Source organism: Carettochelys insculpta, chromosome 6 (assembly GCF_033958435.1).
Source record: "Carettochelys insculpta isolate YL-2023 chromosome 6, ASM3395843v1, whole genome shotgun sequence".
Classification (NCBI taxonomy): Eukaryota; Metazoa; Chordata; order Testudines; family Carettochelyidae; genus Carettochelys; species Carettochelys insculpta.
This window is the reverse complement of record NC_134142.1, coordinates 16,505,252-16,531,052: the sequence shown is the minus strand read 5'-3', so window position 1 is coordinate 16,531,052 and position 25,801 is coordinate 16,505,252. Positions and strand designations below refer to the sequence as shown.

At 42.7% G+C, this 25,801-nt stretch overlaps 1 protein-coding gene across 19 annotated transcripts in view; it reads right to left on the bottom strand.

Annotated features, from left to right (window-relative positions):
- Window positions 1–25,801, bottom strand: part of SYNE2 (spectrin repeat containing nuclear envelope protein 2) — a 300,242-nt gene that overhangs the window by 71,050 nt on the left and 203,391 nt on the right. For all 19 annotated transcript variants that reach the window (XM_074996338.1, XM_074996337.1, XM_074996346.1 and 16 more), the window contains 17 exons: window positions 24,425–24,583; window positions 23,964–24,173; window positions 22,387–22,488; window positions 20,476–20,595; window positions 20,083–20,283; window positions 18,133–18,306; window positions 17,417–17,548; window positions 16,032–16,228; window positions 14,129–14,261; window positions 13,320–13,502; window positions 11,390–11,536; window positions 9,770–9,946; window positions 8,176–8,331; window positions 6,162–6,314; window positions 3,100–3,270; window positions 2,281–2,414; window positions 1,645–1,849 (listed from right to left, as the gene is read on the bottom strand). In XM_074996338.1, coding sequence (XP_074852439.1) covers window positions 1,645–1,849; window positions 2,281–2,414; window positions 3,100–3,270; window positions 6,162–6,314; window positions 8,176–8,331; window positions 9,770–9,946; window positions 11,390–11,536; window positions 13,320–13,502; window positions 14,129–14,261; window positions 16,032–16,228; window positions 17,417–17,548; window positions 18,133–18,306; window positions 20,083–20,283; window positions 20,476–20,595; window positions 22,387–22,488; window positions 23,964–24,173; window positions 24,425–24,583 — 2,754 coding nt within the window. The remainder of the gene's footprint in view (window positions 1–1,644; window positions 1,850–2,280; window positions 2,415–3,099; window positions 3,271–6,161; window positions 6,315–8,175; window positions 8,332–9,769; window positions 9,947–11,389; window positions 11,537–13,319; window positions 13,503–14,128; window positions 14,262–16,031; window positions 16,229–17,416; window positions 17,549–18,132; window positions 18,307–20,082; window positions 20,284–20,475; window positions 20,596–22,386; window positions 22,489–23,963; window positions 24,174–24,424; window positions 24,584–25,801) is intronic.

The following is a 25,801-nucleotide window of genomic DNA, read 5'->3' as shown; positions in this document are numbered from 1 at the left end:
ACCAGGTGAGGAGTGGGGCGGCGCAAGGCGCACTCATGTCCCAGGCCTACAGCTCCATCATGAACAGCACGGGGGAGGCCTGCATGGAGCTAAAGTGAGAGTATGACCAGTGCTCCACCTGCTGGTTTGCTGAGAAGTTTGTCAAGGGGGAGAGCGCAGGAGACCCCTGTGTGCAGCTCTCAAGCTCCACCAGCTCTGTGTGCAGGTGGGATGGCCAGGGGTGGGGCTGCCTTCAGCTTCCATCTCTGGGCCGTAGGCAGGAGGTAAAATGATATTTGTGAAATTCAACATTTGCGAGGGTTCTCAACACTGAACTCTCACGAATGTTGTGAACCTAACATATCCCGCTAAACACTATGCTGAGTGACCTGGCCAGCACTTTGGAACCATTTTGACTGACAGAGTAATTTTTTCCCTCCAGCAGCAAAACTATAAATTTCAGTTTCTTCCGATTAACTGTACCAGTAAGAAGCAGTCTCTAAGTTGTGACAGAACTAACAAATTTATTAGGTCATGAGCTTTCGTGGATAAGACCCAATTCTTCAGGTGACTGGAGTAGACAAATAGAATTAAGATTTATGTGGCAGGGTTGAGGGGAGGAAGGAGGGGGAGAAAAGGGTTATCTACTACTAGTAGGACCAGTTGATCCAGCAAATTAAGTTCATTAACTGGTCCTATTAGTGACAAGGTACCCCCTTTTTCCTCCTCCTTGTTCCAGTCCTCTCTCCCACCGCCAACTATATCAACCCAGGATTCCATGCTTAATTGACAAGCATATAGAGCCATTTTTGACCTTCCTCTAATGTATCAGGCAAAGTCTACTTTTAGCAGCACATACCAGGTCAGATGGATAATGGTCTACCCTGCAACAAGGATTATTATTTTATTTTGGTATCTGCTTGATAAAGCCAGGTCTGAAGAAACAAAAGGCTAAAGTTGGAGACATATGCCAGCTTTGCTATCAGAGGAAGTCAAATGTACTCTGGCGTCAGTCCCAGGTCACAGACGCAAATCAGAATTATTTTAGAAAGATCTAATGAACTCAGATCTTTCTTCAGCTATGACACTTAAAAAGGAAAACCAGTCATTTCTGTCTCAGACATTTTGCTGCAAAAATAGCCAGATTCTCAGGTTCCACATATTACCTTCATGCAGTGCTGCCACTGCAAGAGGATGGAAATCTAGAACAAACAGCCATCCAGAGATTCCTCTTATGTTTAGGAAGCACAGGAAGGGATGAAGCAGGAGTAGCTGGCTCTACACCAGATGCTCCTGGCACCCCACTTCCAGCAGAGGAGCCAACCTTTGTTTCGTGGTGTTCCCTAGGGGACCACTGCAGACAGCATAATTTAGAGAAGGCTTGCCACTGCGTTCATTTATACTGGAGCAACTCTGGCATGCCCACAGAACTGAGACAGAGAGATGAAGTTGGGTCACAGTCCCTGTCTCCTCAGCAGTGTGTTTGGCCTGACCTGAGCACCTCAGTTAAAGAAAATACCAAAGGAGGGACTACAAAAGAGAAGTTAGGTACTGGTGCCCACTGGCAGGATTTTCAAATAAGTCCAGCTTTGCATAAGTGGTAGTAAGCCTCTTCCACTCCTACATCTTGGAGCATAGGCCATTGATGAGAGTTTTCTTACATACCTTCACATCCTGTATCTTCTGTTTCAGGGCTTCTAGCATGTTGTCCTCAGGTAAATGAGCTCTCAAGAGCAGAAGACACTGGTCTTCATGTTGTTCTAAGCTCAAAGCTGCCCCAGTGTATAAACGATCATATGACTCCCAAAGCTGTAACAAAGCTTGTGCTGCCTGTAGCTCATCAGCGACTTCTTCATTTGCCAGAGTCCACCTGCAATATACAAGAACATAACAGATTATAAAGTCTGGTTTAGACCTTGCCTTTGAGGATGTGCAAACACCAGATTCCGATCTCTTCAGAAGAATCTCAGTGGAATTTCTCTGGATTTATACCAGCGCACCTCTGATTGGTCTTGCATATGTAATATCAATACTGTATTGCATGCTTACTATGTTGCTGCTTTTTCAGTTCATTTGTTTTTTGGTCTATCATCCAGACTCACAACAAAACAATGTATTAAAATCAGCTGGCCCTCACTCACCAAAATATTTTAAGCACATGCACAGTTTTAAGTAATTGGGTATTCACCTATGTTAAGTGAATAAAAAAGCATTCACATGTCTAACATTATGCACATGTTCATTCATCTTTCAAAAACAGGGGTATTTATTACCAATATCTCTTTTGTGTCTTAGGTGTACCTGGTGTGTGCCTCCTTGCATTTATTTTCAACAATCTCTGCAAAGGAGGAACAACAGAATTTCTTAAGGTTAACAGCAGAAACCTGGAGCTTGACCCAGCTTTCTTCATTCTTCTCTGCCTTGTCTTGAAGAGACTGAAAAATTAAGACACAATTAGACATGGAGATGAATGAGCTAAGTTCATTGAGCTACAATGTAGTTTTCTTTAGAGACTATAGATGTAGAATAGTAATATTGTAACAATGATTATGGGAAAGGCAAGTTTTGTGAAAGAAATAAAAACAAAACAATAATATACATTCTACCACAAATTTAAAAAATTAAAGAATAAACTGTAGTTCATACTGTTTTACTTTCAAAACCATCTCTTCACACAGATACTGGGCCAATGCGATTCTTGTGAATAAGTGCTACTCAAAGCCAGCAAGTGTTGAAGAATTAGGCCTTTCACTGGCAAACATGGAAAAATAACAAGTTTGGAATGCTGAACTAAATATCCGTACAAAACCATCAATTGACTTTTTAAAAGAAATTTCAATTATTTAGTTCAAACTATTCCTTTTAAATTGGAATTCATTTTTCCCTTGGTGTTACTTGTTCCCAGTCCAAGCAGAGAACAAAATTATGTTAGGCTGGAAATAATAAAGAAAGGTTAAGTGCCAATAGCTAATTTCTGCAGGCAAAAGAATTTCACTGACTCCTTTGGCTTTGGGTTAGGTCTCTTGTGAGGTTCTAGCAATGCAGTTTCCAAAGGGAGAAATGTACTGTTTTAATTAACTTGTTTCTAAACTTGCACTACATTGTCTATGGTAGATTTACCTGGAGAGTCTTCACCTGGCCTTTCAAAGCTCCCAGTGATAACACAGAAGGTTTACATTGCTCTAAGCAATATAGTGAGCTTATTATCATCAGGTTAACTTCTTCATAGGCTTCATCATAAATTACCCATTGCTGTAATACTGACTGCATTGAGGTTTTTAACTGTGCCACCTGCAAATGAACAATAATTGCTGAGAAAAAGGATTACTCCTTTTTAATGTTTGCTTACAAAATATATGAATGAAGTTATTTCATAAGTCATTCTGAAATAAAAGCTTGACTTCAGTACTGCAGTTCAGTGCATGCTGTATGCTGATCCACAACAATTTCACAAATAAATTACCAGGATAATACAACTGAAATACAAATTTAATCTAGTAACATGGCAATGCTGGTTTGGCAGCCACCACTTCAGATCCCCACACTAGGTGTAAAAGTGCAGAAAAAAATGCACAGCTGTTATTCTTTGCTGCCAATATCACTGTGCCAGACAACAGAAAACGTACAGTAGCTCACAAAAGCCTTAATCTCCCCAGCAAACAGACCATTTGAGGTGGAAATTTAATTCCAATTTAGTCAAAACTGAACATAAATTGTTTGGGGAGAGTTCAAGCTTCCAATCAAATACCAATGTTCTAGGAAGCTACATTCCCTTGTATGTTATTTTGCTATAACATTACAGAATCACAGCCTAGTTTTCACATTCAACAACTGCAGGGGGACCGTCAGGACTCACTAGATACAAGAGTTGTGCACTGAAGTGGCAGGCTTCCTCTTTTTCGTTCCTCAACCCCTTTTTATTATGATGGTTACTTTTATTATATTGGGATTTAATCAGTCACAGTCTTTGTCACATTTCCACAAGAATGAAACCATAAGACTATTGCAATATCATGTATTGTTCTTGTTTTAGTATAGCACGCCTTCAAAACCCCCTCATGGGCAGATCATCAATTTGCAAAAGGCAGTACCAGATCCTAACTCAGACTACACTCTTACACGAGCAAATATGTAGGAGTCAGAACCAGTGTTCCCTCTAATTTTTAACATCCCTGGGCAGAATAAATTTTGTTATGTGCACCAAGGCATGTACATATGTGCACCACCAGCAAAAAACAAGCTGCCCATTGTGGGTACTCTGCTAATCAGCTAGCACATGACTCTCTTCTGCATGGCTGCCCAAGTACTCAGCTTATAGGGAACAGTGCTCGGTAGTTCCAGAGCCACTCACCTTTCCATTAAGCCTCATGCAGGAAATATTATGCCCCATGCAGGGACTCTGGGCTGCAGTGGGGAGAGATGCCTTAGAGCTGCCAGGGCCAGCAGGGAAGGGCTTCCCCAACTGTCCCCAGTAGGAAGCAACCACAGGTAAAGGAAGGGAGCCTCTACCTGCCTATCCTGGCATGGAGGTGCTTAGGTAAGCCTCAGCCCCAGCCTCCTGCCCCACCTTGAACTCTCTCCCTCTTTCTGCAACCCAAAGCTCTCATCCTCTAGCTCTACCACAAAGCCCGTACCCACAGACCACTGACTATATCCCTCTTACCCTTATATCCCCTCAACCTCTAACTGAACAAATGCTGAAAGAGACTTGAAAGAGGATGAACCTGGAATAGGATTGCTCTTCAGTAAACCTTATAGAAAAGAGACAAAATGGAGAAATATGGAGTAGTGCTCTCCTTTGCCACAGCTAAATCAAAGCTTCAGGTTAGAAAACCAGAAGAAAATGCTTTTGGAAACCAAATTGACTACAGCCCTTTTTGGTAAAACATAGCAAATGACAAAGGCTGTGTCTACACTGAGACCTAGTGCCCACCGTGGGGAAAAAAGAAAAAAAAACTGGAAAAAATCAGGTATAAAAAGGGGCTGTTGACAAAGGAGTGTTTTTTGTCAGCAGAACCATGCCTACACAGCTTGACTGCTACAGTAAATATACAAATCAGCCTAATGAATATGTACATTATATGTGTGAAATATGTAAATGAGTATCCATTTTGCATTTTTGAGTCAGTTTATTTGCATCAAACTGTTGGCACTTGGGCTCAGTGCAGACACCGCCAAAGATGCTATAGGGTTGAAGAAAAAAAATACACCTGATGGAATACTATTTTAAAAATTACTAGAAAAAGAATTGAATGGACAAATTTTAACAATCCTATTTTTTAAGAAATATGAAATAAAAATTAACTTAATAAAAATAACACTATTATAGAAAAACACAATCATTTAAACAACACATGCACATATTCCTCCTGTGTTCCAAAAAGAACAGCTTAATTGAGTTAAGGACCCAAGCAACAATGAGTAAATCTGCTAACAGTAAATACAGCTTTATGCTTGCAATGTGCCCGTTATCATGGACACTGCAGGGGTTAGCTGGCCTAGTCATAAGTTATGGAGAGCCACTGAAAAGGGAAAGGGAATCCATGTGAGCATCAGTAGAGCCACTGGGAACTAGAGAGGCTCTGCCTAGGTTTTAAAAAAGCAGTGGGAGTAGAGGGGAGAGAACACAATCCCATGAAAATGGAAAAGGATTCACTGGGAATAGAGTCTCTCCATCAGGACTCCACCAACAGAAAGACCAAACAGGAACAGTGAGGGACCAAGTGGCTGCAGTTAAAAAGTTTGAGGTTTTTAACCAAATCCATTAAGCTACCAGAAAAATGTAAATACTTTTTAAAAGATTTGCAAAGGGGGTGGGGATTTTTTATTTCAGGCCCAGCAACAAGGGGAGGGTGCAAAGGGGAAGTTGCCCCACAGCTCCATCCCCCTTTGAAGTGCCACAGCAGCGCTGCTCCATGTGGCTCAGGGGGTGGAAGCAGGGAAGCACCATGTTCATGGTGGCTTTAAGGGCAGACTGCCTTTGCCCAGGCCCCTTCTGCCATTGGTGCTGCCCCCATTTGGGGCCCAGAGCTGGGCTCCCATCCCACTTTGCCCCATGGCTGGTGGTGGCTCTCAGCCCTTCTGTCAGACAGCTCAGTAACACTGGAAATTCCCAAAGAGCATGAGGAACACTGTTGCACACATTAAATCCTGGGGAAAAGTGTAAATGCAAAGTTCTCTACCTGACTGATGACACTGTTCCTCATTTCATTCAGCTTATCTATTCTGACAGCCATATCTTCCAAAGTTTTCTCTGCACCGTCTTCCAAAGACAAATAATTCTGCTTCAGCTGATCAATAGCTTTGGATTTAATTGCAAGCTGATTTTCTAGCTCCTAAAGAGGACAAAAGATAAAAAAATCTTTGTGTGACAGTACAAAAGTAAAGACAAAAGATTCTTCTTTAAAAATTAATCCCATGTCATTTTTGTAGCCATGGGAAACTTACGGCAATCACATTTCAGCAGGAATCAGTTTGCCTCAGGAAAGTGGAACAAGTTTAATTGCTGTGAATTCACAGTCACACAAGAAACTGCATTTAGCTTTGATATGGAATACAACACTCTGCACTTGGAATGGAGAGCCAGGCCCTTTCTCAGCACTTAGAGCTCCCTTGCACCGCTCCAAGCAAAGGGGCCAGAAAGCTTTTCAAGCAGGGCAGCTGAAGATTCCCCCAGTCTCTCAGCCATCAGCCTTCCTATCCCCTCCAGCACACACACAAGCCAAAGGTAGGAGCACCTTGAACAATGGGGATCTCTAGCTTCCTAACAGGTACTAGAAAGTCATTTTCAGCTGACATACATTAGAACATTCCTGACACTACTTTTAACTTACACCGTGGCTGACATAAGCCCTGGCTGGCCCAAGGACTGGGGAATGAACAAATAGCTTCAACTACTTTTCCCTTTGCCTTTCAAATCCTGCCTCCAGCATAGTCTGCTCAGACCCATGATCTGGCCTAGAGTTTGGAAGCAGACTCACCGAAACCAGCGGGACTACTTGTGAGAAGAACTACTATGCGGTTTGATTAATAGGTTTATATGTGGGTCCTTATGTATAGGGGAAAGTTCAGCTCATGCCCCACTGCAGCACACAAGCGCATACATATGCTTGTTTTAGACATGCAAATGGCCCAATTCCTGTAACTAAAATACCAGCATGTAATTTGCTAATAATTCATAAAATCTGATAGCTTTCTGAATTTATTGACAATTCATTTAATTTTTAATGAAGTGAATGGATTTTAATAAAGTATTTTAGCAGCCTGAAGCTAGAATCTTATCTTGCTGTGGTCAGACATGGTACTCTGGTATCTCTAAAGTAGCTTATTAACTAGTTAGCATATTCTTGTACTAACACACTTCACAGAAAATGCAGCTAGATGAGTAACTCTGTATTAACATAGCACAAGAAGAGATAATAGCTGCATAATATGGGAGAGATACAAGTAACCATGGTAATAAAACAAAAATGTTTCACAGAAAATAGAGGAGTTAACGTTGAACTGAATGAACACTGAATATTTCCAGAGTAATTAGGGGCCAGCTGACAGATGACTTCCGCATGTCCTGATTTTGATGGTGGTATCCCACTGAAAAATCCCTAAAATATCCTTAGGGATGAAGCAGCATGACTTCCTTTGTACCAGGTCATGAAGATAGTATCACAGCATCCATAACAGAATGACTTAACTCATCAACAAATCAAAGATGGCAAACTGAACAAAGTGAGAAAAAAAATGGTTCATTATGTATCCAAGTTGTCACAGTTGCTATTCTTCCTAACCAAAGCATCATCAAAGAACATTTCACCCTAATTAAACAGATAACCTATGTGCTCAACTGAAATTCAATTAAATATTTTCCATTAGAAGAAATCCAAAATAAGGAACTGAACAGATTAAGAACTGCTGTAATGCTGTTGCAGGAAATTCCAAGGATAAAACTTCTCATCTGCATTATGCCAGAGCTTCAGGCATTGTAATTCATGCAGATCAATGTACTACAGCTGAGGACCTGACTCCTTATATCTTTCTTAAACTTTGAACTGTGTATTTTCCTTCAAGTGACGCTCTTTAACAGACTTCCAGGAATACGGTATGTGGCTCCCATTTAAAATAAAAATGGATGTGTTATTTGTAGCATGGACCTAGCAAAGCATAGAGCGTAACATTTGCACGACAAAGAACACTTTTTACCTTACAGTCTTCTAGTGTGTTCTGCACTGAGATTAGACTGGCCGGCTTTTCCAAAGATTTCAGCCTCTCGCCTTGCGCCTCTAGCCAGCTGCTCAGAGTTTGTACTTTGTTTTCATTTTCAGTGACAATTTCCAAAGTATGTTCCAAATCCTGTATCTACAAATTACAGGATAAAATATTTCATTTTAATTAAGTTATATCAGACTGAAACCAATGCATGGATTTAAGATAATTTTGTTTGGAGTCCTCTGTAGGATTCAGACAGGGCAGTCTTCCCAGCATGCCACAGCTGAAGAGAGTGCACTGATATACCCAGCATACTAACAGTTGGCAGTGTCTATTCTAAACATCAAGTGTGAAAGGGTAGGAGTCAGGAATTTCTCCAGTTGCCCATTCATAGTAATCTCTCTTTCCCAATGTGTTTCTATACCTCACATCATAATTTCTCCACAGTTGTGTATGCCTACATAGTCTCACATCAACTAGCTCTTCTGTTGAGGTTTTCAACAGTAGAACTCAAAGCGCTGTACAAAGGAGCTCAGTATCACTACCCCCATTGTACTGGGGGAAACTGAGTCACGGGGGGGTGGAATGTAGCCAGGGTCCCCTAGCAGGACTGGTGGGGTAGAACTGAGAACTCAGTCCAGCTCCAGTTATCTATCAACCAGGCCACTCTGCCTCACAACTCCAAACCTGTTCCACAGATTATTTCTAGTTTCATAGGATGAAACAAAATGGATGCATTGATTTACATGTGTTATCAATCACATATAAACCATATGTAATAAAATAAATAGTGATATACATCTTGAGAGCAGTTTTCATCCATTGATCTTAAAGTGCTTGTAAAAGGAGAGCATATTCTATCATTTCCACTTCCCAGAGGGACCACAGAGAAGTTAAGTGACCTGTCTCCAACCACATAGCTACAAACAAAACCTAGGGCTCCTGATTCCATGGGCCTGTGGCTCATTTGCTAGACCCAAGTTCTTCACAAGAAATGGGGGTGTGCCTGGCAATAGTGATACACCAATATGCCATACCCAACACGTCATCTGGTCCCGTTAACAGTCCCACTATCATTATACTAAATGGAAAGAGGTTGGGGGGGCGGGGGAGAATGGAGGACATTTTAGTTTCTTCCCCCATTTTGAGCATGTTCTATACCATGCAGAAGGATTAGCCTAGTTTTAAACAGTATCATTGTCTCTGTGGCTTCTGAGTGGGTATTGGACCTCTACAAACCAGTGCAGGACTGCTCCTTACAAAATATTGTCTACTATTTTCAATATAAAATGCCTCAAGTCATGGGGTCTCTAGGACTTCCCTTCAGTCAACAGACCTCACCATTATGATTTTCCTCTCTAATGCTCATCCGAAATTCACCTTTTCTTAATTTTCTAATTATACCCTTTTCCAGAGGGGTGTGGTAACACCCACCCTACTGTACCTCACAGGAGTGTTATGGGACTGAGGACATGTGAAAGTACTTTGAGATCCTTTGGGGAAAGGTGGCATAGAAGCACAAGGGGTTATAAATGGTGCGATCAATACTGGAAGAGAAAAGATATGAAACCATAAAATAGGAACAAACCTTTCTGTTCAGGGACCCTTGTAGCCTGTGCCACTGCAGGTTCATCTCACCAAGATGCTCTGCAAATTCTGTCCTTTCATAGCGCTTGCTTTCTACATCGCAAGTGCTTATCTGCAACAGTGACTGGTTAACAAAATCAACTGTCCACTGTTTAAAGTTCATCTCCATCATGTATTCCTGAAAAACAGGTAAAATAGCAATTTTAATTTTAAAAGAGTCCATGAACGGCAGATATACAGTGTAATTATGTGGCATACAGAGAAAATTTATTATTCTGAACCAAATTACACTGCATTTCCTGAGATATCCATTCTCCATTGTCTAAATCAAGGGTAGCCTTAGACCTCTGCTAACAGATGTACAGCATTGGCGAAGGCAGGTCCTTGGTTCTTTGTCCTCATCCACACAAATGATTATTTTCAAAGATAACTCTGCTCTAGAGTCAATACTAACTACAGGTAGGAAATGCCATGTATTTACTTGGAAACACGGAAGATTTGGGTGAACGAAAGCAGAGTCTGTCGAGTGTAGCTGTTTGATGAAAGGACTCTCTGTCCTCAAATAACACGATGCTGCCTCGGGCCATGGGTGATATGGTAATATAGACACTTGAACCTCTTTAATCCATCAACCCTGGGAAACAGGGTATGCTGGATTAAATTTATCAGACCATGGAAAGTGGAGGATGTAAGAGAGGGTGGGGCAAGATGCTTACCTAGCACCCACTCCGAGGCGCACATGTAGCTATGCATCCCCTGCTACAATGAGAGCAGTGGGGAAAAGCCTCTGGAGAAGCATATTGTGATACTGCTGTTCCTCCAGCTGGGGGGTGAGGAGAAGGGAGTGGCAGCACACAGAGATACTTCCTCCTGTTTCTGCAAGTGTCTGTACCACAAGTGTTCCTGAATCAGGGACACCTGGAGCACAGAGCTTTAAATGTATGAAATATCTTGGTGCCTAGACGAATGCATATCCCACTCCAAAAGGAAGCTAGGATTCTCCTTAAGCTTCATCTGGAGGAAGATTCTGAAGAGGTATCTACAAGACAAGGCAGTGGTCAATTCTGTCATCCAGGGATCCATGGACATGAATGCTAGGGACAAATTTGTAACTGAACCAAATGCTGACTCCAAAAATTCAGAACTAAGCAACACTTTTCATAGCACAGGATTAATCTTCAGGAGTGGACCAAGATCAACTAAGTACCTAGTTGCCCTGAGAACCTAGAAATTAATGGACATTCTATTTTGTTCTGGCTTTTGTACTTTGCCGGGGGAAGGAGGGGCACAAAGAGGTCTAATAAGCAGGGCCAGCATTAGACTTGCTGGGACCCAGGGCAGAAAGCTGGAACCACGCTGCATGGGGCTGAAGTCCACCGCCCCAAACCTTGCCAAGCAGGGCTGAAGCCAAAGCCTGACCAATTGCCCTGCTTGCTATTCCCCACTTGTTACTCCCTACCACCAGCCTTGGCTTTTATATGCAGGAAAAGTGTTGTGGCACATGGAGGTTTTTTCCATGTTGGGGGACCTCAAAAAGAAGTCTGAGAACCTCTGTGGTACTGTATCCATTACTGTGATACCCGAGCACACTGTAGATGTGTTCTTCTGCTCTTGTTTTTACCTTATATTTCTGAAGAAGGTTTTGGACTTGGGATGCATTACTTTGCAAATTTACAGCAGGCTCCTCTTCTCTTTCTTGTTCCACATGGCTCAGCCATGCCATTATTTCTGTGATGGCCTCACGAGATGGAAGTTTTTCCATCTGAAGCTAGAAATAAAGCATATAATGAGTCTTCTGCACTTACCATGTTAGAAGTATTACATCAGACTATCCAGGAGAAGGATATCATTATCCGGAAAGCAGGGATGTTAACCAGCCTGCATATTGGCAAACATGGTGCTTGCTGGTGTGGTTATCAGTTAACCAGCCCTTGCCAGCTAACTTTCCCAGAGTGTATCTGCACCAGGCCAGGGTAGCTCTGCCAAGGCAGGACTGGTGGGACCTCAGTAGGACCCCACAGCCATGGCAGGGCCAGTCCTGAGATCCCCACAGCCACAGCGGGACTTAGCTTAAAACTGCTAACTGGTTACACACTATCCTTCAATCCAGTGTCTCCCAATTTTATTTGGCCACGGAACTCTTGTAAACTCAAAAGAATTTTGTGGAACCCCATTCCCAGGCTGTAGTCCTCCTAGCCCCCAAAACACGCCCCCCATCTCCAGGCTTTACCCTCCTCAACCCTCAGCCCCCAAATCCACCCCCGATTCCCAAGTTTTACCCTCCATCCTGCAAACCCACCTGCCATCCCCAGCTTAATTCCTCTCAGCTCCAAACAGCGTGCCCCATACATATCCAGAATTAATCCACCTCACCCCCAAACTGGCCCCCAGGACTAACCCATCAGTGGTGCTGGATGGGGAGCCTGCATGTGCCCAGTGGAAAGAAATCTGATGTAGAGGTGTTCTGCTGGCAAGGGTGAGCTGAACCACACCCACTGGAGGGGCATGGCCACTTGCGTAGTAGGGCAAGTGAGGGGCTCTCTGCATCTCCCTGGCCTGCCGCTGATGAAATAATGTAAATAAATTTAATTGGTTTAATGGTCGGACCCCTCCTGCTGGCCGTTAAACCAATTAAATTTAGTTCTACTGTTTTAGCAGCAGCAGGGCAGGGAGCCACAGAGGAATCAGCATCAGCAGCATCTAGAGCCACAAATGGCTCCTGAAAGAACCACATGCAACAATGAAGCCACAATGGAGATGTTCTTGTGGAACCCTTATTTTCACTTCACGGAATCCCATGGTTCTGAGGAAAACCATTTGGGACACACTAGTTTAATCGGTTAATCATTTTAACATACCTACCCAAAAGACCTCACACGCAGTAACTATCTAAGTGTAAACTTGCAGGTAAACCTTGATACTCAAATTTAGGGTATGAATCAAATTTAAAATAAGAAATTTGGATGCCTCTGAATGTTGGAATCAGATTACTGTTGCCTGTTAACTGAAACTAAACTTTATATAAATATGACACTGATGGGCACAGACAGGGTTAGATAGAAATACAGTAATTAAGCCTCAGTGCAGTAGTCAAGATGTTCTAAATGCAAGTCAGATGGGTAAAGGAGACCTAAAGAAAAAAGTGCTTTACCTATATTATGTAAAAATTGAACCTCTCTAGATCATGACTCTCTGGTCCAGCAACATGCATGGTTCAACATGATTTTAGTCAGCTGGGCATGGCCAAGTTTTTCACAGTCCCACAAAGTCTGTTTACAACCACCAGTCCAGGTACCCCATGTTCTGTGCTGTTACTTAGCTCTAACTTACCCCTAAATGTTTTCTGAGAGCCCAGTAAGCAGTGAAAATATTGATTATGCTGCTAGACATTGTAGTCTGGCAAATTCTCTGGCTCAGCACCAGTCAGGTCACAAGGGTGCCAGATTAGCCAGGTTTAACCTGTACTACTTGACTGAATTCCATCAGCAACACTTTAAAATAATTCTGCCTGTTCCATGGCTCAAGTGAAGAAAATATGATTCCCTTCTTACCTGGTAAAGCTTTTCTTGGACAGTTGGGAACTGAGTGATCAGTTCTGCCCATTTTTGCTCCAACTGTACCAAAGATGATCGAAGTGCTGCAGCATCAGTTTGTTTCACATGAAGAAGTTGGTTGCCGCTGCTTATGACAGATGACTTCAAGGATGATTTTTCATCTACTTCCTTAGAAAATGCCTGAAACATGCAGAGATTAAGCAAAATATACATTTTTTAAACACACAGACAGGGAATCAATCATAGGAGGGACTGACTGGATGGGCTGCAATTAAAACTTTAAACTTGAAACCTGGTGAGGTTCAGTAAACCACAAAGAAACTTTGAGCCACCCTGGTGTCAGCCAACCTCCTTCTTCTCTGTCTTGCTCCAGGACCCTTCAACTCCACTATGCTCCTACCCACCAAGTCTTTCACCCAACAGGGCTCCAAGACTCCTATCTTGGTGCTTTATGCTTAGGTCGAAACTCCCTCTCTGTTCCTGACCATTTGTTGGGGGTTGTGGGAATTAGCTGCTGGTCCCCTCTCTCCTATCAGGATTGTCAGGGTAGCCAAATTTCCTTGTCCCCTGTCTTTGAAGCATTTGTTGGTTCATATTCACTCATCCATAGAAACATCTTCAGCAGAGTAAAATCCCTCTAAACTCTTTGACCACAACAGCTGAATCAGGACTGTGGCATGTTGCCTCCCATCACTTCATACCCAGGACTGTGCCCTGTTGGCAGATTTTGGCCATACAACAACAGCATGGGGGAGGAGGGGGAAATTATTATTTGGCATCTAAACACTGCAGTATTTTTGACTTACAAACAAGCTGTCTATATTGTTTCTGACAGTCTGTAGATCCTGTGACACATCGAGAGACTGCTTCTTCCAAAAATTCATTCTCTGCTGAGCAGACTCCAGCCATTTGGTTAACTTGTCTGAGTCTCTGTTGTAGCTATAGAAACAAAACAAAGCAGGTGAACAAATTAGAAATAACTCATTCTCTTAGTAGAGTCTAACACATTTCTTTTCTCCTTGCAGAATTGTCCTTGCCTCCACCTAAAGATACAGGCTGATAGGTACATCTATATATATCTATCTATATATAGATGTACCTATCTCTTTGAACTGCAAGTGTCCATGAGAGGTCACAGAGTCCAGTCCCCTGCCCCCACAGGAGGATCCATCACCATTCGTGAGGAATTTTCCTTTTTTTAAAAAAATCTATTTGCCCCAGATCCCTAAATGGCCCCCTCAAGGACTGAACTCACAACCCTGGGTTTACAAGGGCAATGCTCTAACCACTGAGCTCTTTCTCACAGCTTTCTACACGAGAGCACTCCCACCCTCCAACTCAGACAACATCATTGCAGTACCATGAAACTGAGGTGCACCAAATCTGTTCTGCCAAACCCATGTATGTACTGATCAGAGAAATAAACAACATATTTATGGACTCTGAGACACATCCTCAGGGCTACTGAAAGACTCCCTGCCTATATTGACCATACAACTGCATATGGATCTCAGGGGCTCTGCTGGAGACCGTGGCCATCTGTGAAGAGGCTCTATATCAGTGGTGGGCAACCTGTGCTGCACTGGGGTTCTATGCGTGGCTCATGAGACATTTATTTACAGTTGCCCATGTGCAGCAATACCAGGTTCCACTGGTTTCCATCCAAGTAGCTATTTCCTACCAGTACTACTAAAGTGAAATACACATAAAGCAAATGCATCTGAAGGGAGGTGCATGTGGATTGCATACAACATGGACTGTGAGAGTCATGTGCTCGCTCAGCATCCCATCGAAAGGTAGCTATAGTACAATTGGCACAACCCGCAAATTCTAGGTATGCCAGTGCAGTTAGCAAAACTGCTCTATCCTGGGAGGCCACCTTGGTTACAACAATCTGTGGCCCACTGAGAAGAAACAAGGTCACTCACGCAGTCCAGTTACCAGCTGTGGTAACTGCTCTAAGTCTTTATATTGGCACAGACACTTGCCCCAGGTCCTTGAGAACACAGCTCCAATGGAGAGCCTCCAAGTGAGGGCCAGGGGAGCAGTTCCAGCTTTCGTTCACATTTTGGCTATGTCTACACTAGCCCCTCCATTTCGAAAGGGACAGGCAAAACTGTCCGATTGAAAATGCAAATGAAGTGCTAATTTGCCTATTCAGAGCCTCATTTCCAGAATGGCAAGTGGTGGCCATTATGCAAGTGCTGTTTTTGAAAGCCAAAACAGCTGTGTAGATGAGGTTCCTTCGAAAGGAAGCCCCACTTTCGAAAGCATCCTTCTTCCTAATTTTTTTCAGGAAGAAGGGTGCTTTCAAATGCAGGACTTCCTTTCGAAGGAACCTCAGCTACTTAGCTGTTTTGGCTCAGCTGTTTTGGATTTCAAAAACAGAACTTCCAGAACAGCAAGCGGCTATCATTATCGTAGTCCCGTTATTCCTATGATCAATTTCGAAGTGCCATGGGCTGCCCGCATGCTAATGAGGTGCTGAATATGTATTTCAGCGCTTCATTAGTAAACTTCGAAATGGCCATTTGCATGGCCATTTTGAAGTTTTTGGCTAGTGTATATGTAGCCATGGTGTGATAGATGCACAGTGTCTATAGTTTAGTTATATTGCTCTCATGACTCAAGAAATATGGCTAATCGAAGAATTTGTAAGAAACCCCAAATAGCAGCCGATAACCCTAATTGCCTCAATTACAAACTTACCTGATCAGGAGTTTGAGTAATGTTTGAAGTCTGTGCAGTTCATGGCTAACTTTTTTGGTTAAGGACAACCACAGTTCTTCTAGTGTCTCAGTTTGGTTTACTAAATCAGGACAGCTCACAACAGTCATCAGTTTCTTCCCTTCCTTCACCATCTGGGAAAGTCTGGCATGTTTTTCATCAATGTTTCTTTTGGTTTGCTAGCAAAGTATAAACAGTTTGCAAATCAACAACATATTTAAAAAGGAAAATATGACTATTAAAACATGAAACTGGCATTCATTTAATTCTCTGTTATGAATAGCAATAAAAATAATGGAGGCACAAAGTATTTTTCATATTACCGTGTGATACATCTTAATGTGTCATGAAATAACATGACATCTCTCTACTGTGTAAAACAGAATTATTGTGGCACATTCAGACACCTCGTCTGGCATATTTTTCATCAGTGTTTCTTTTGATTTGCTAGTAAAGTAAAAATCGTTTGCAAAACAACATCTTTTAAAAGAAAAATACAGCTATTAAAACATGAATTTTATTCTCACAGCTACTATTTATGTAATACTTTTTTGTGAACAGTGGTAAGAATAATGGAGTCACAATTATTTTCCATATTACCTTCTCATATATCTTAATGTGTCATGAATAACATGACACAGCTCTACCACGTAAAACAGAATAATTGTGGTACATTTGAGATACCTCGTAATACAACAGTTAAATTCAAATGATAACCTTTGCCACCTGTGTTCATCACAGTTAATTATTTTGATAAAGTCATTCCTTTTCAGTGGCCGCGTCTACACTAGCCCAAAACAGCCTTGCAAATGGTCATTTCGAAGTTTACTAATGAAATGCTGAAATATATATTCATTGCCTCATTAGCATGCCGGCAGCCGCAGCAATTCAAAATTGCCACGGCTTGCTGCCGCACGGCTTGTCCAGATGGAGCTCCTTTTCAAAAGGACCCCGGCAACTTCGACATCACCTTATTCCAGTCTGCTGATAGGAATAATGGGATTTTGAAGTACCCGGGGTCTTTTCTAAAGGACCTCTGTCTGGACGAGCCGCGCAGCAGCAAAAAGTGGCAATTTCAAAGAGTCATGGCTGGTGGCATGCTAATGAGGTGCTGAATATGCATTTCAGTGCCTCATTAGTAATCTTTGAAATGGCCATTTGCATGGCCATTTCGAAGATTTGTGCAAGTGTAGACATGGCCATAATGTCATATACATTTGTTTACTTTCGATTATGGACTTCTACAAAGGCACCACATATGTATTTGTGTGTGGCGAACATACACAGGCAAAAACACTCCTTGTTATTTAGACAGTGTACCCTGATCTTACAAAAAATGTGATTAAACAGAAATAAGTAAATGATACCTGGAGAAGTGTAATCCTCTCCATTAATCTTTCTTCAGTCTCTTCCACCAAATTTACAGAAGGCACTGTAGAAGCAAGTGCCTCTAATTCTTTGTTGAATGGGACATAGTCCTCATCAAATTCTGTCCATTCCTACAACACAAGCCATATATTAATGTAGTGAATTCTTATCCTATGCTTGGGCTCCCCACTGAAAATGCTGATGCTTTAACACTTACACAGTATTCTTAGATCAACCTACAACACAGAATGCCAAAACAAGAGCACATATACAGAGAATATATATTAAAGAGTAGAGCTAAGTGACTGAAAACTGAGATTGTCTATTACCACACATGTGATTTCTGACCCCACAACTGTTCATGATTTAAAAAAAAACAAACAAAAAACAACAACAAACACCCTTGTGCTCTTAAAACATTTCCCCCCCAACATTTTAATATATTGCTGCTTCTGCATTTTAGAGGTCCTGACTCTCAGTCTGGGTTAGGAAGTACTACATGAAGTTACAGGAAATCCCATTCATACTGGGAGGGAGCAAAGGAATGTAAATCTCACATTTGAGGGTTAGGAGATGAACTATCAACACTCCAAGAGTGAGCAATTGGTTGGTCACTGCCATCTAATTGACATCAGTGGCAGACAGCTACTAGCCAGAATTTCTACCCCCCAGAAAAGGTTCCATTTTCCATACTAGCTTTATTCTAATCTATTACCTTTAATAAACTCTCTAAGTGTGTGCCATATTGGGAGGCCTTTTGTTCCAACGATCTCATGTCTTCCACCAGCTGAGTCCAGAATTTCTCCTTCTTTAGTAAAGTAGCACAAGCCACCTTCTTGGAATACGATTGCATGACAAGCATATGAGCAGCGAGCTTCTGAAAAAAGGCCTGGAAAAACCAACATTTACTATGAAGCTTTTACACTTTTCCAGCCCATTTTTCTGTTTTATGGCAAGCACTTCACTGAAATCAATTCCATGGTATTGCATGAGGGCACCTCTTGGGATTCTGATTACAAGTAATGGTGATACTTTGTATTTATTGTCTACTGCAGTGTTTCTCAGTGCAAGGCTTGTGAGCTAGCAGTGCCTCCCATCAACCCTAAGTGAGCCTCCCTGTTTAAATTCCCACTAAACTGCACAGCCATGCAGTAGGCTATACATAGTTGCACAGCTGCTGTGAAACCCAAGCAGTAGTGGAGAGAGAAAGGGGGTTGGTGGGAGGTGGGAAGGGGAGAAAGTTGGGGCTTGCAGGGCTGCTGTGGGCCTCTCCCCAACCGTGGAACTACCTGCTGTTGGAGGTGAGAGAAAAGCCCCTGCCCCCCAGAGCTCCAGCAGGGACAAGGATAGCCTCCTCCCTGAAGCTAGGTACCACCAGCAGGGAGAGGCATGGGGGAATCCTCTGGTCCAGCCCCAGGGCAGCCTGCCTCCAACCCAAACTCCTCATCCCTGACCTTATCGCAGAGCCTGAAACCCCAGCCAGAGAATTCACCCACCCCCTGCATCCCAACCCTCTGCCCCAACCCTGAGCCGCCTCCTCAGCCCACAACCCTTCGTCCCCAGCCCATCCCAGAGCACTCAGCCCTATAGTAGTAACCAATAGGACTCTTGCATGAAGACTTTATTGCCAAAATGGCCCTCACTTCAAAAAACAGTAAACTGCACTGATATACTTATCCCAGGACTTCAAACAGGACTGTAAACCAGCTAAATCACACTCACTATTCTACAGTGAGGTTATATGATGTAAAAAGTGTTTAAGGGACCAGTCAGTGGCAGGGCTTTATGTGGGAGTGCAGGGCTGGGGAGCTCAATTAGTTTATCACAAGTATCAACCCCGCCCCAATGAAACTGCAAATGCTCTTTCTACAGATTCCCGCAGCTCAGCAGGTCCAGGGAGCCCACGGACGAAGGCGGGCAAAGCAGATCCATAGATAACATTGAGAAAGCAGGCTGTGTACAGGGGGAGCCCCACACCATCACCTGCTCATCCTTGGGGCTAACAGCCATGGCCTGGCCCAGAATGACTTGCCCAATCTCACACGGGAAGTTGCAGCAGGGATTACAATGCTGGAGCCTGTATGCCCAGCCCCTTGTGCACTCCATTGGGCTGCATACTCTTCCTCAATTTACCTTATTACAGATTTAAAAATACCAGATATAAAACAAGAGATCTTCCTGACACTCTGGTATATGGCAAAATAGCTCAAAATCAGGGCTAAATGGATCAGCAAACCCAGACCCCTGGTCCAAAGAGGCCTCCAAAATTGTGCTATTCCCCCCTGCAGCAGCCATACCTGTTTTGATGGCCAGGGCAGAAAATGTTTTCAGTATCTCCCATGATGTCCCATTCCCTCCCCTTCCCCCACCCCGGTGACTAAACAACAACAAAGAATCCCTCAGCAACAAACTGATCAGCAGAGCAGGAAAAAAATCAAAAGCCCATCAGCCTGGCACTCCTCGCTTGCCAGCCCAAACTTCATCACCTTGTGAAAACGGCCTTTTATTTACGGTTTTTTTAAAGCATTCTATTCAAAGTATTTATTTCACATATCTTGGACTCTCTCCTAAGCGAGGAGAAGTAGTGATAACTGCCCTGCAATTATATTTGAGAAAAGTCAGTCATAGAAAGTCACGTTCTACAACAATTCCAGCCGTGCTATACCTTGTGATTTTGTACATGACACTGTAAAGCAGCTCTACTTTTGGCTAGCTGCTTTGAGTCCTGAGCCACCTTCTCTCGTCCAATGTCTACCAATTCCAGCAGCCCATGTAATAAGCCTTCATAGTGGCTCTCACTGATGAAAGGAGAGTTTAGTTCCAGGTACTTGGCTCTCAGAATCCCCCAAGCATCATCCAGAAAATCCTAGGAATTAAAGACAATTCAGTGATCTTATTTCTTGCAAGAAGGAGAACAATCCAAGGACATGCACACACCATTTCTACAGTACCACACTGCACCAGGATGCCAGACAGCCCAAATTTTCACTGCTAAAAATGTCTTATTTTGAAGAGTCAAATTTTGCATGATAGAATGTTGATTGCTCTGTATTCTTACCTCTAATTTATAAACTTCATGGAGTAGAGCAATGGGTAACTGAAATCTCTCCCCGTGAGCTCTCAGTTTTGCTGTTTGGGTCTCAAAGTTTTGTAGTTCCAACACATATGCATCAGTTCTCTGAATAAAAAATATAATAAGGAATTAAATGCGGGTTTGCTCCTTTGGGTTTTACACTATTATCATTGGTATTATGGTCATGGCTAAAGACTGGGACTTCGTTGTGCTAAGCATTGTACAGACAACCAGAGACAGAGTCCCCACCTGAAAAGGTTTACAATGTATATAGACAAGACTGACGGGGGAAACAAAATGAGTGACTTATCCCAGGTCAGACAGTCCACCAGAGGCAGAATCAAGAAAATAATCCAGATTTCCCAGGCCAGTGCCCTGTGAATTGGGCCACCCACAGTTATTTGCAGTAAATTAGTAGTGGTCGTTATAACACCACATCACCCTCTGAGGTGCAGGATACAAGATACCTAGTGAAAGGAGCGCTCTCTGAAACAAAGGAAATTTTAGATTCTTACTCTTTCCAGATTTAGCTGGATAGTGTCTAAGGAGTAGGTAACTTTGTGGCTGTGCGTGCTCTGGAAAAGGCAATCTGCCTTCAGCTTCATTATCTTGTCATTTTGTCTTCCTTAGGGTCTTTTAAGCCCTTAAGTTTAGAGCATAGGTTAACTGATTCTTATACCATACTACGGATGATATGGCCATTGTTGCATTTGTTAACATCTGCTCACTAGGGCTACGTCTACACGTGCAGCCAACATCAAAATAGCTTATTTCGATGTTGCGACATCGAAATAGTCTATTTCGATGAATAACGTCTACACGTCCTCCAGGGCCGGCAACGTCGATGTTCAACTTCGACGTTGCTCAGCCCAACATCGAAATAGGCGCAGCGAAGGAACGTCTACACGTCAAAGTAGCACACATCGAAATAGGGATGCCAGGCACAGCTGCAGACAGGGTCACAGGGCGGACTCAACAGCCAGCCGCTCCCTTAAAGGGCCCCTCCCAGACACAGTTGCACTAAACAACACAAGATACACAGAGCTGACAACTGGTTGCAGACCCTGTGCCTGCAGCATAGATCCCCAGCTGCCGCAGAAGCAGCCAGAAGCCCTGGGCTAAGGGCTGCTGCCCACGGTGACCATAGAGCCCCGCAGGGGCTGGAGAGAGAGCATCTCTCAACCCCCCAGCTGATGGCCGCCATGGAGGACCCAGCAATTTCGACGTTGCAGGACGCGGATCGTCTACACGGTCCCTACTTCGACGTTCAACATCGAAGTAGGGCGCTATTCCTATCTCCTCATGAGGTTAGCGACTTCGACGTCTCGCCGCCTAACGTCAAAGTTAACTTCGAAATAGCGCCCGACGCGTGTAGACGCGACGGGCGCTATTTCGAAGTTGGTGCCGCTACTTCGAAGTAGCGTGCACGTGTAGACGCAGCTTAGGTGTTCTGAATGCCTATACTGCTGGGGAAGTTTGAAATAAATACTAGTGTCTCCTCTCCCATAAGGGAGGTTCAAGAAACTTTCTAATTAAGGTCTTCACATACAGAAGGCTGTATGTTGTCCTGTTTCCTGTCTACCCTAACCTGTGGGGTTCAGGTGTCTTGTGCCCCAAGGGAGTCAAAGAGTGAGTGCTATGGCTCAGCTCTTGCAAGAACAGCAATCAAGCCCTGCTATTGTTGGGGGCATAATGTGTGGAGGAGGCGTATGGTGGTGGGTAGGTAATTCCTTGGAACTTCTCCCCATTTTCACACCTGCATGACATAAGATGGCCTCTAAAGCTGTGAAATTATTTCCCCCTTTTTAAAAACAAACAAAAACTACAGACACAAACCAGGCAATCTTGTTCCATGCTGGGTAATTTTGCATTAACTTAGCATTTTGAGTTAATTACCTGAAGCTGTTCAACAATATTATGCCCACGTAATGCATTCAAGGTTTGTTGCAGAGTAGATTTTTTCCCAATTAACTGATCATACAATACTCTGATTTCTTGCTGTGAACAGAAAACAACAGGAGCAAACTCAGAAAAATACTCAGTAATAAACTGCAGTGATAACTCATATGCAGTGAGAAGACAAATGAATGGTGATTTCTCATGGCATTTTGTTCACTTCAATGGGAGTCTGCCTGAGAAAGGATGGCTTTGGCCCATGTATATTGTAACAAAAACTCACCATTTTTTTCTAAGGAAACACAGTCTTTGGGTAGGGATTAGTAAAATTCTGTAGGATTACGGATTTTGCTCAAAATAAATTATTGTTGTTTCCTTCTCATGAGTATTTTCAGAATATTTCATATTACACTTTCCCCTCTTTCACAGGAGAATAAAGACTAATATTTACGTTACCCACTACTGTGGCACATGCCATCCACAGCTAGCACCAAATATAGGCAAAAACCAAACAAAACCAAAATACGTGAGCATTATGAACTAAATCCGTCCCCAGTGCAGAGCCTATAGCAGGGGTGGGCCCCCTCAGTGGGCATGAAACTTCTTAAGGGGGGTGCTGCTGGGTCTCAGGTTCATCCATCTCATTACATTTTTTTTTTTTGTTTCATATGAATGCAACCGAAATTTCTGTTGGTTTGGATTACATTAGATAGTTTGAGGATCCCTGATAATTGCAAGGATGAAAAGTGGAGCCCAAAGTAAAAAGTTTGCTCATCCCTGGTCTATAGTGCCCTTGTACCAGTGTAGGCAGATCAGAGGAGTGTCAGGGGAGAAGGAATCCCTACAAAAGCCAAGCTGTCATGGTTAATGCAGCCTTCAGGACTGCAATGACTCCTATTGCTCCTGCACCCCAGGCTGGCAGAAACAAGCTTCTAGCCTCCTCCTATATGCAAAGCCCACTGCATGGTAGGGTGCAACAGACATCTCTACAGAGAAGTGATGAAAATCCAAACCCTCAGCCTGGGATTACTTGCTTTTTTCCTCCCCCAGCAATGCTTAATGCAACTGAAAACCTATTATGATGTATCAGAGTTGGAGAGCTCCAATTTCAGCAGCTAACACACAGCCATTACTCTAAAGGGAATTTCTTAGAACACATTTCAGTAACTGTGCTGTCAGCAGCCATTTCCGTGCCCTGTGTGCTCCTCAGTTGGGGGGGGGGGGGGGGGGGCAACGAGCAAGCTGGCTTGTAAGGGGGAGACTCTGTCTGGCTACATTTGCACAGGACTCCAAGTTGCTTCCCTCCTCTTTCTGCATACACATCTATTGTGATCAGCTCCCAATGCAACCCTCACTGCTGGGAGCAAGGACATGACACCGTCTGCTCCTAAGGGTATCTGAAATCAGCAATAAGCTAGGTAAAGATTTTTCTGACTTTTTTGGGGGGCGGGGTGGAGGGGCAGGGCTGCTTTTTTCAAAACGTTCTTTCTATACTGCTCATTTATAATCCAAATGCATTAACTCTGACATGTCTAATAGATGCTATGAAACAAGAAATGCAGTCAGCAGTACAGTACCTGATAACTGCTATTATGATCCAGCCTGTCTTTCATAGATTTGCTTCTCAAAGCAACAGCAGTTTGAGTTAGATCCAGCCGGACTTGCAAGTTGTTAAAGCACTCAGAGAACACATCTGAGCTCCCATCAGCACAGGTAATAGACTTTAAAAGATCGTCCTTTTTATCTCTCATATCTGTGTGAAGTTTTTGCAGCTCTAGAGACAGTGTCTAAAGGATTGAAATGTAGAGAAAGCTAATGAAAATGGTGCATATTGGAGATGATTCACTTTAAAATCAGTAGCAGGACTCAGGTTACTTCTTTTACTCAAATATAACGGGCCTGTTTTGCTTTCTCCACAGTCACAAATTTCACAGAGTTACTCCTGATTTACACCAGCGTGCATGAGAGAGGAGCCCTGACTATTTCATTGTAACAGCAGCCCACTGATGCTCATCCATCTGGGTCCTGATGCACTTACCTCATACAATCCCTGCTGTAAAGCAGCCTCTTCATTGGAGAGCACCGTAGGGCAGGTGTTTAACATCTCTTCCATATTGTTCAAACACCGACTAATGGCCAAAAACAGCTCAAAGAGCTTTTTCTCCAAATTTAAGGAAACTTCCCCGGCTACATTTTCCTGGATGAACACAAGTTATAGCATTTTTGGCACTTCCAATTAAATCAGAGATGACAATGAGCAAGAATATGGTCTAAAGAACTGTGTATAGAACAGTGAAATAGTCAGCCAATGCATTCAATTAGCAATAAAAAAAGAAAACAGCAGAAATGTAGCACTTTAAAAACTAACATGATTTATTCAGTCATGAGCTTTCGTGGGACAGACTCACTTCACCAGATAAATCTCATTTCCAATACAGACTGACATAAGTACAGAGGACCCAAAAAATTGCAATAAAAACTGACAAATTAAATAGGACTGAAGGAGGGGGATAAGGGAAAGGGGATGTTAAGTGTCCTGCCTAAAATAATTACAAGCATCAAAGGAAGGGTAGCATTCCTTGTAATGTGTGAGGAAATTGATGTCTCTGTTCATACCACGTGTTAATGTGCCAAATTTGAAAATGAATTCCAATTCACAACTTTCTTGCTGTAATCTGTTTTTAAATTCTCTCTTTTTAAATTTAAATTTTAAATTCTCTGTGGTCTAGGACACACATTCTCAGGTCTTGAAAAGAATGGGCCACTCTATTGAAGTGTTCACTGACCAGCTTATGTGTATTGAGATTCCTGATGTCTGCTCTGTGTCCATTTATTCTTTGGTGAAAATTTTGCCCAGTCTGGAAATGCATGATTATATATACCACTATGTGTCAACAATGCCCTGTCACTATGTACATTGGACAGACGGGGCAAAACCTTCACCAAAAAATAAATGGACACAGAGCAGATATCAAGAAACTCAATACACATAAGCTGATCTGTGAATACTTCAATGGATTGGGCCATTCTGTTAAAGACCTGAGCATTTGTGTCCTAGAGCACAGAGAATTTAAAAACAGATTACAGTGAGAAAGTTGTGAATTGGAATTCATTTTCATATTCAACACATTAACATATGGCATGAACAGAGACATCAGTTACCTCACGCATTACAAGAACTGCTTCCCTTCCTTTGATGCTCATAATTATCTCAGGCAGGACACTTAACATTTCCCCTCCCCATACCTCCTTCTTCAGTTCTATATGATTTGTCAGTTTTTATTGCAATTTTTGGGTCTTCTGTACTTATAAATGTCAATCTGTATTGGAAATGAGATTGATCTGATGAAATGGGTCTGTCCCACAAAAGCTCTTCACTGAATAAATCATTTTGTTAGTCTCCAAAGTGCTACAT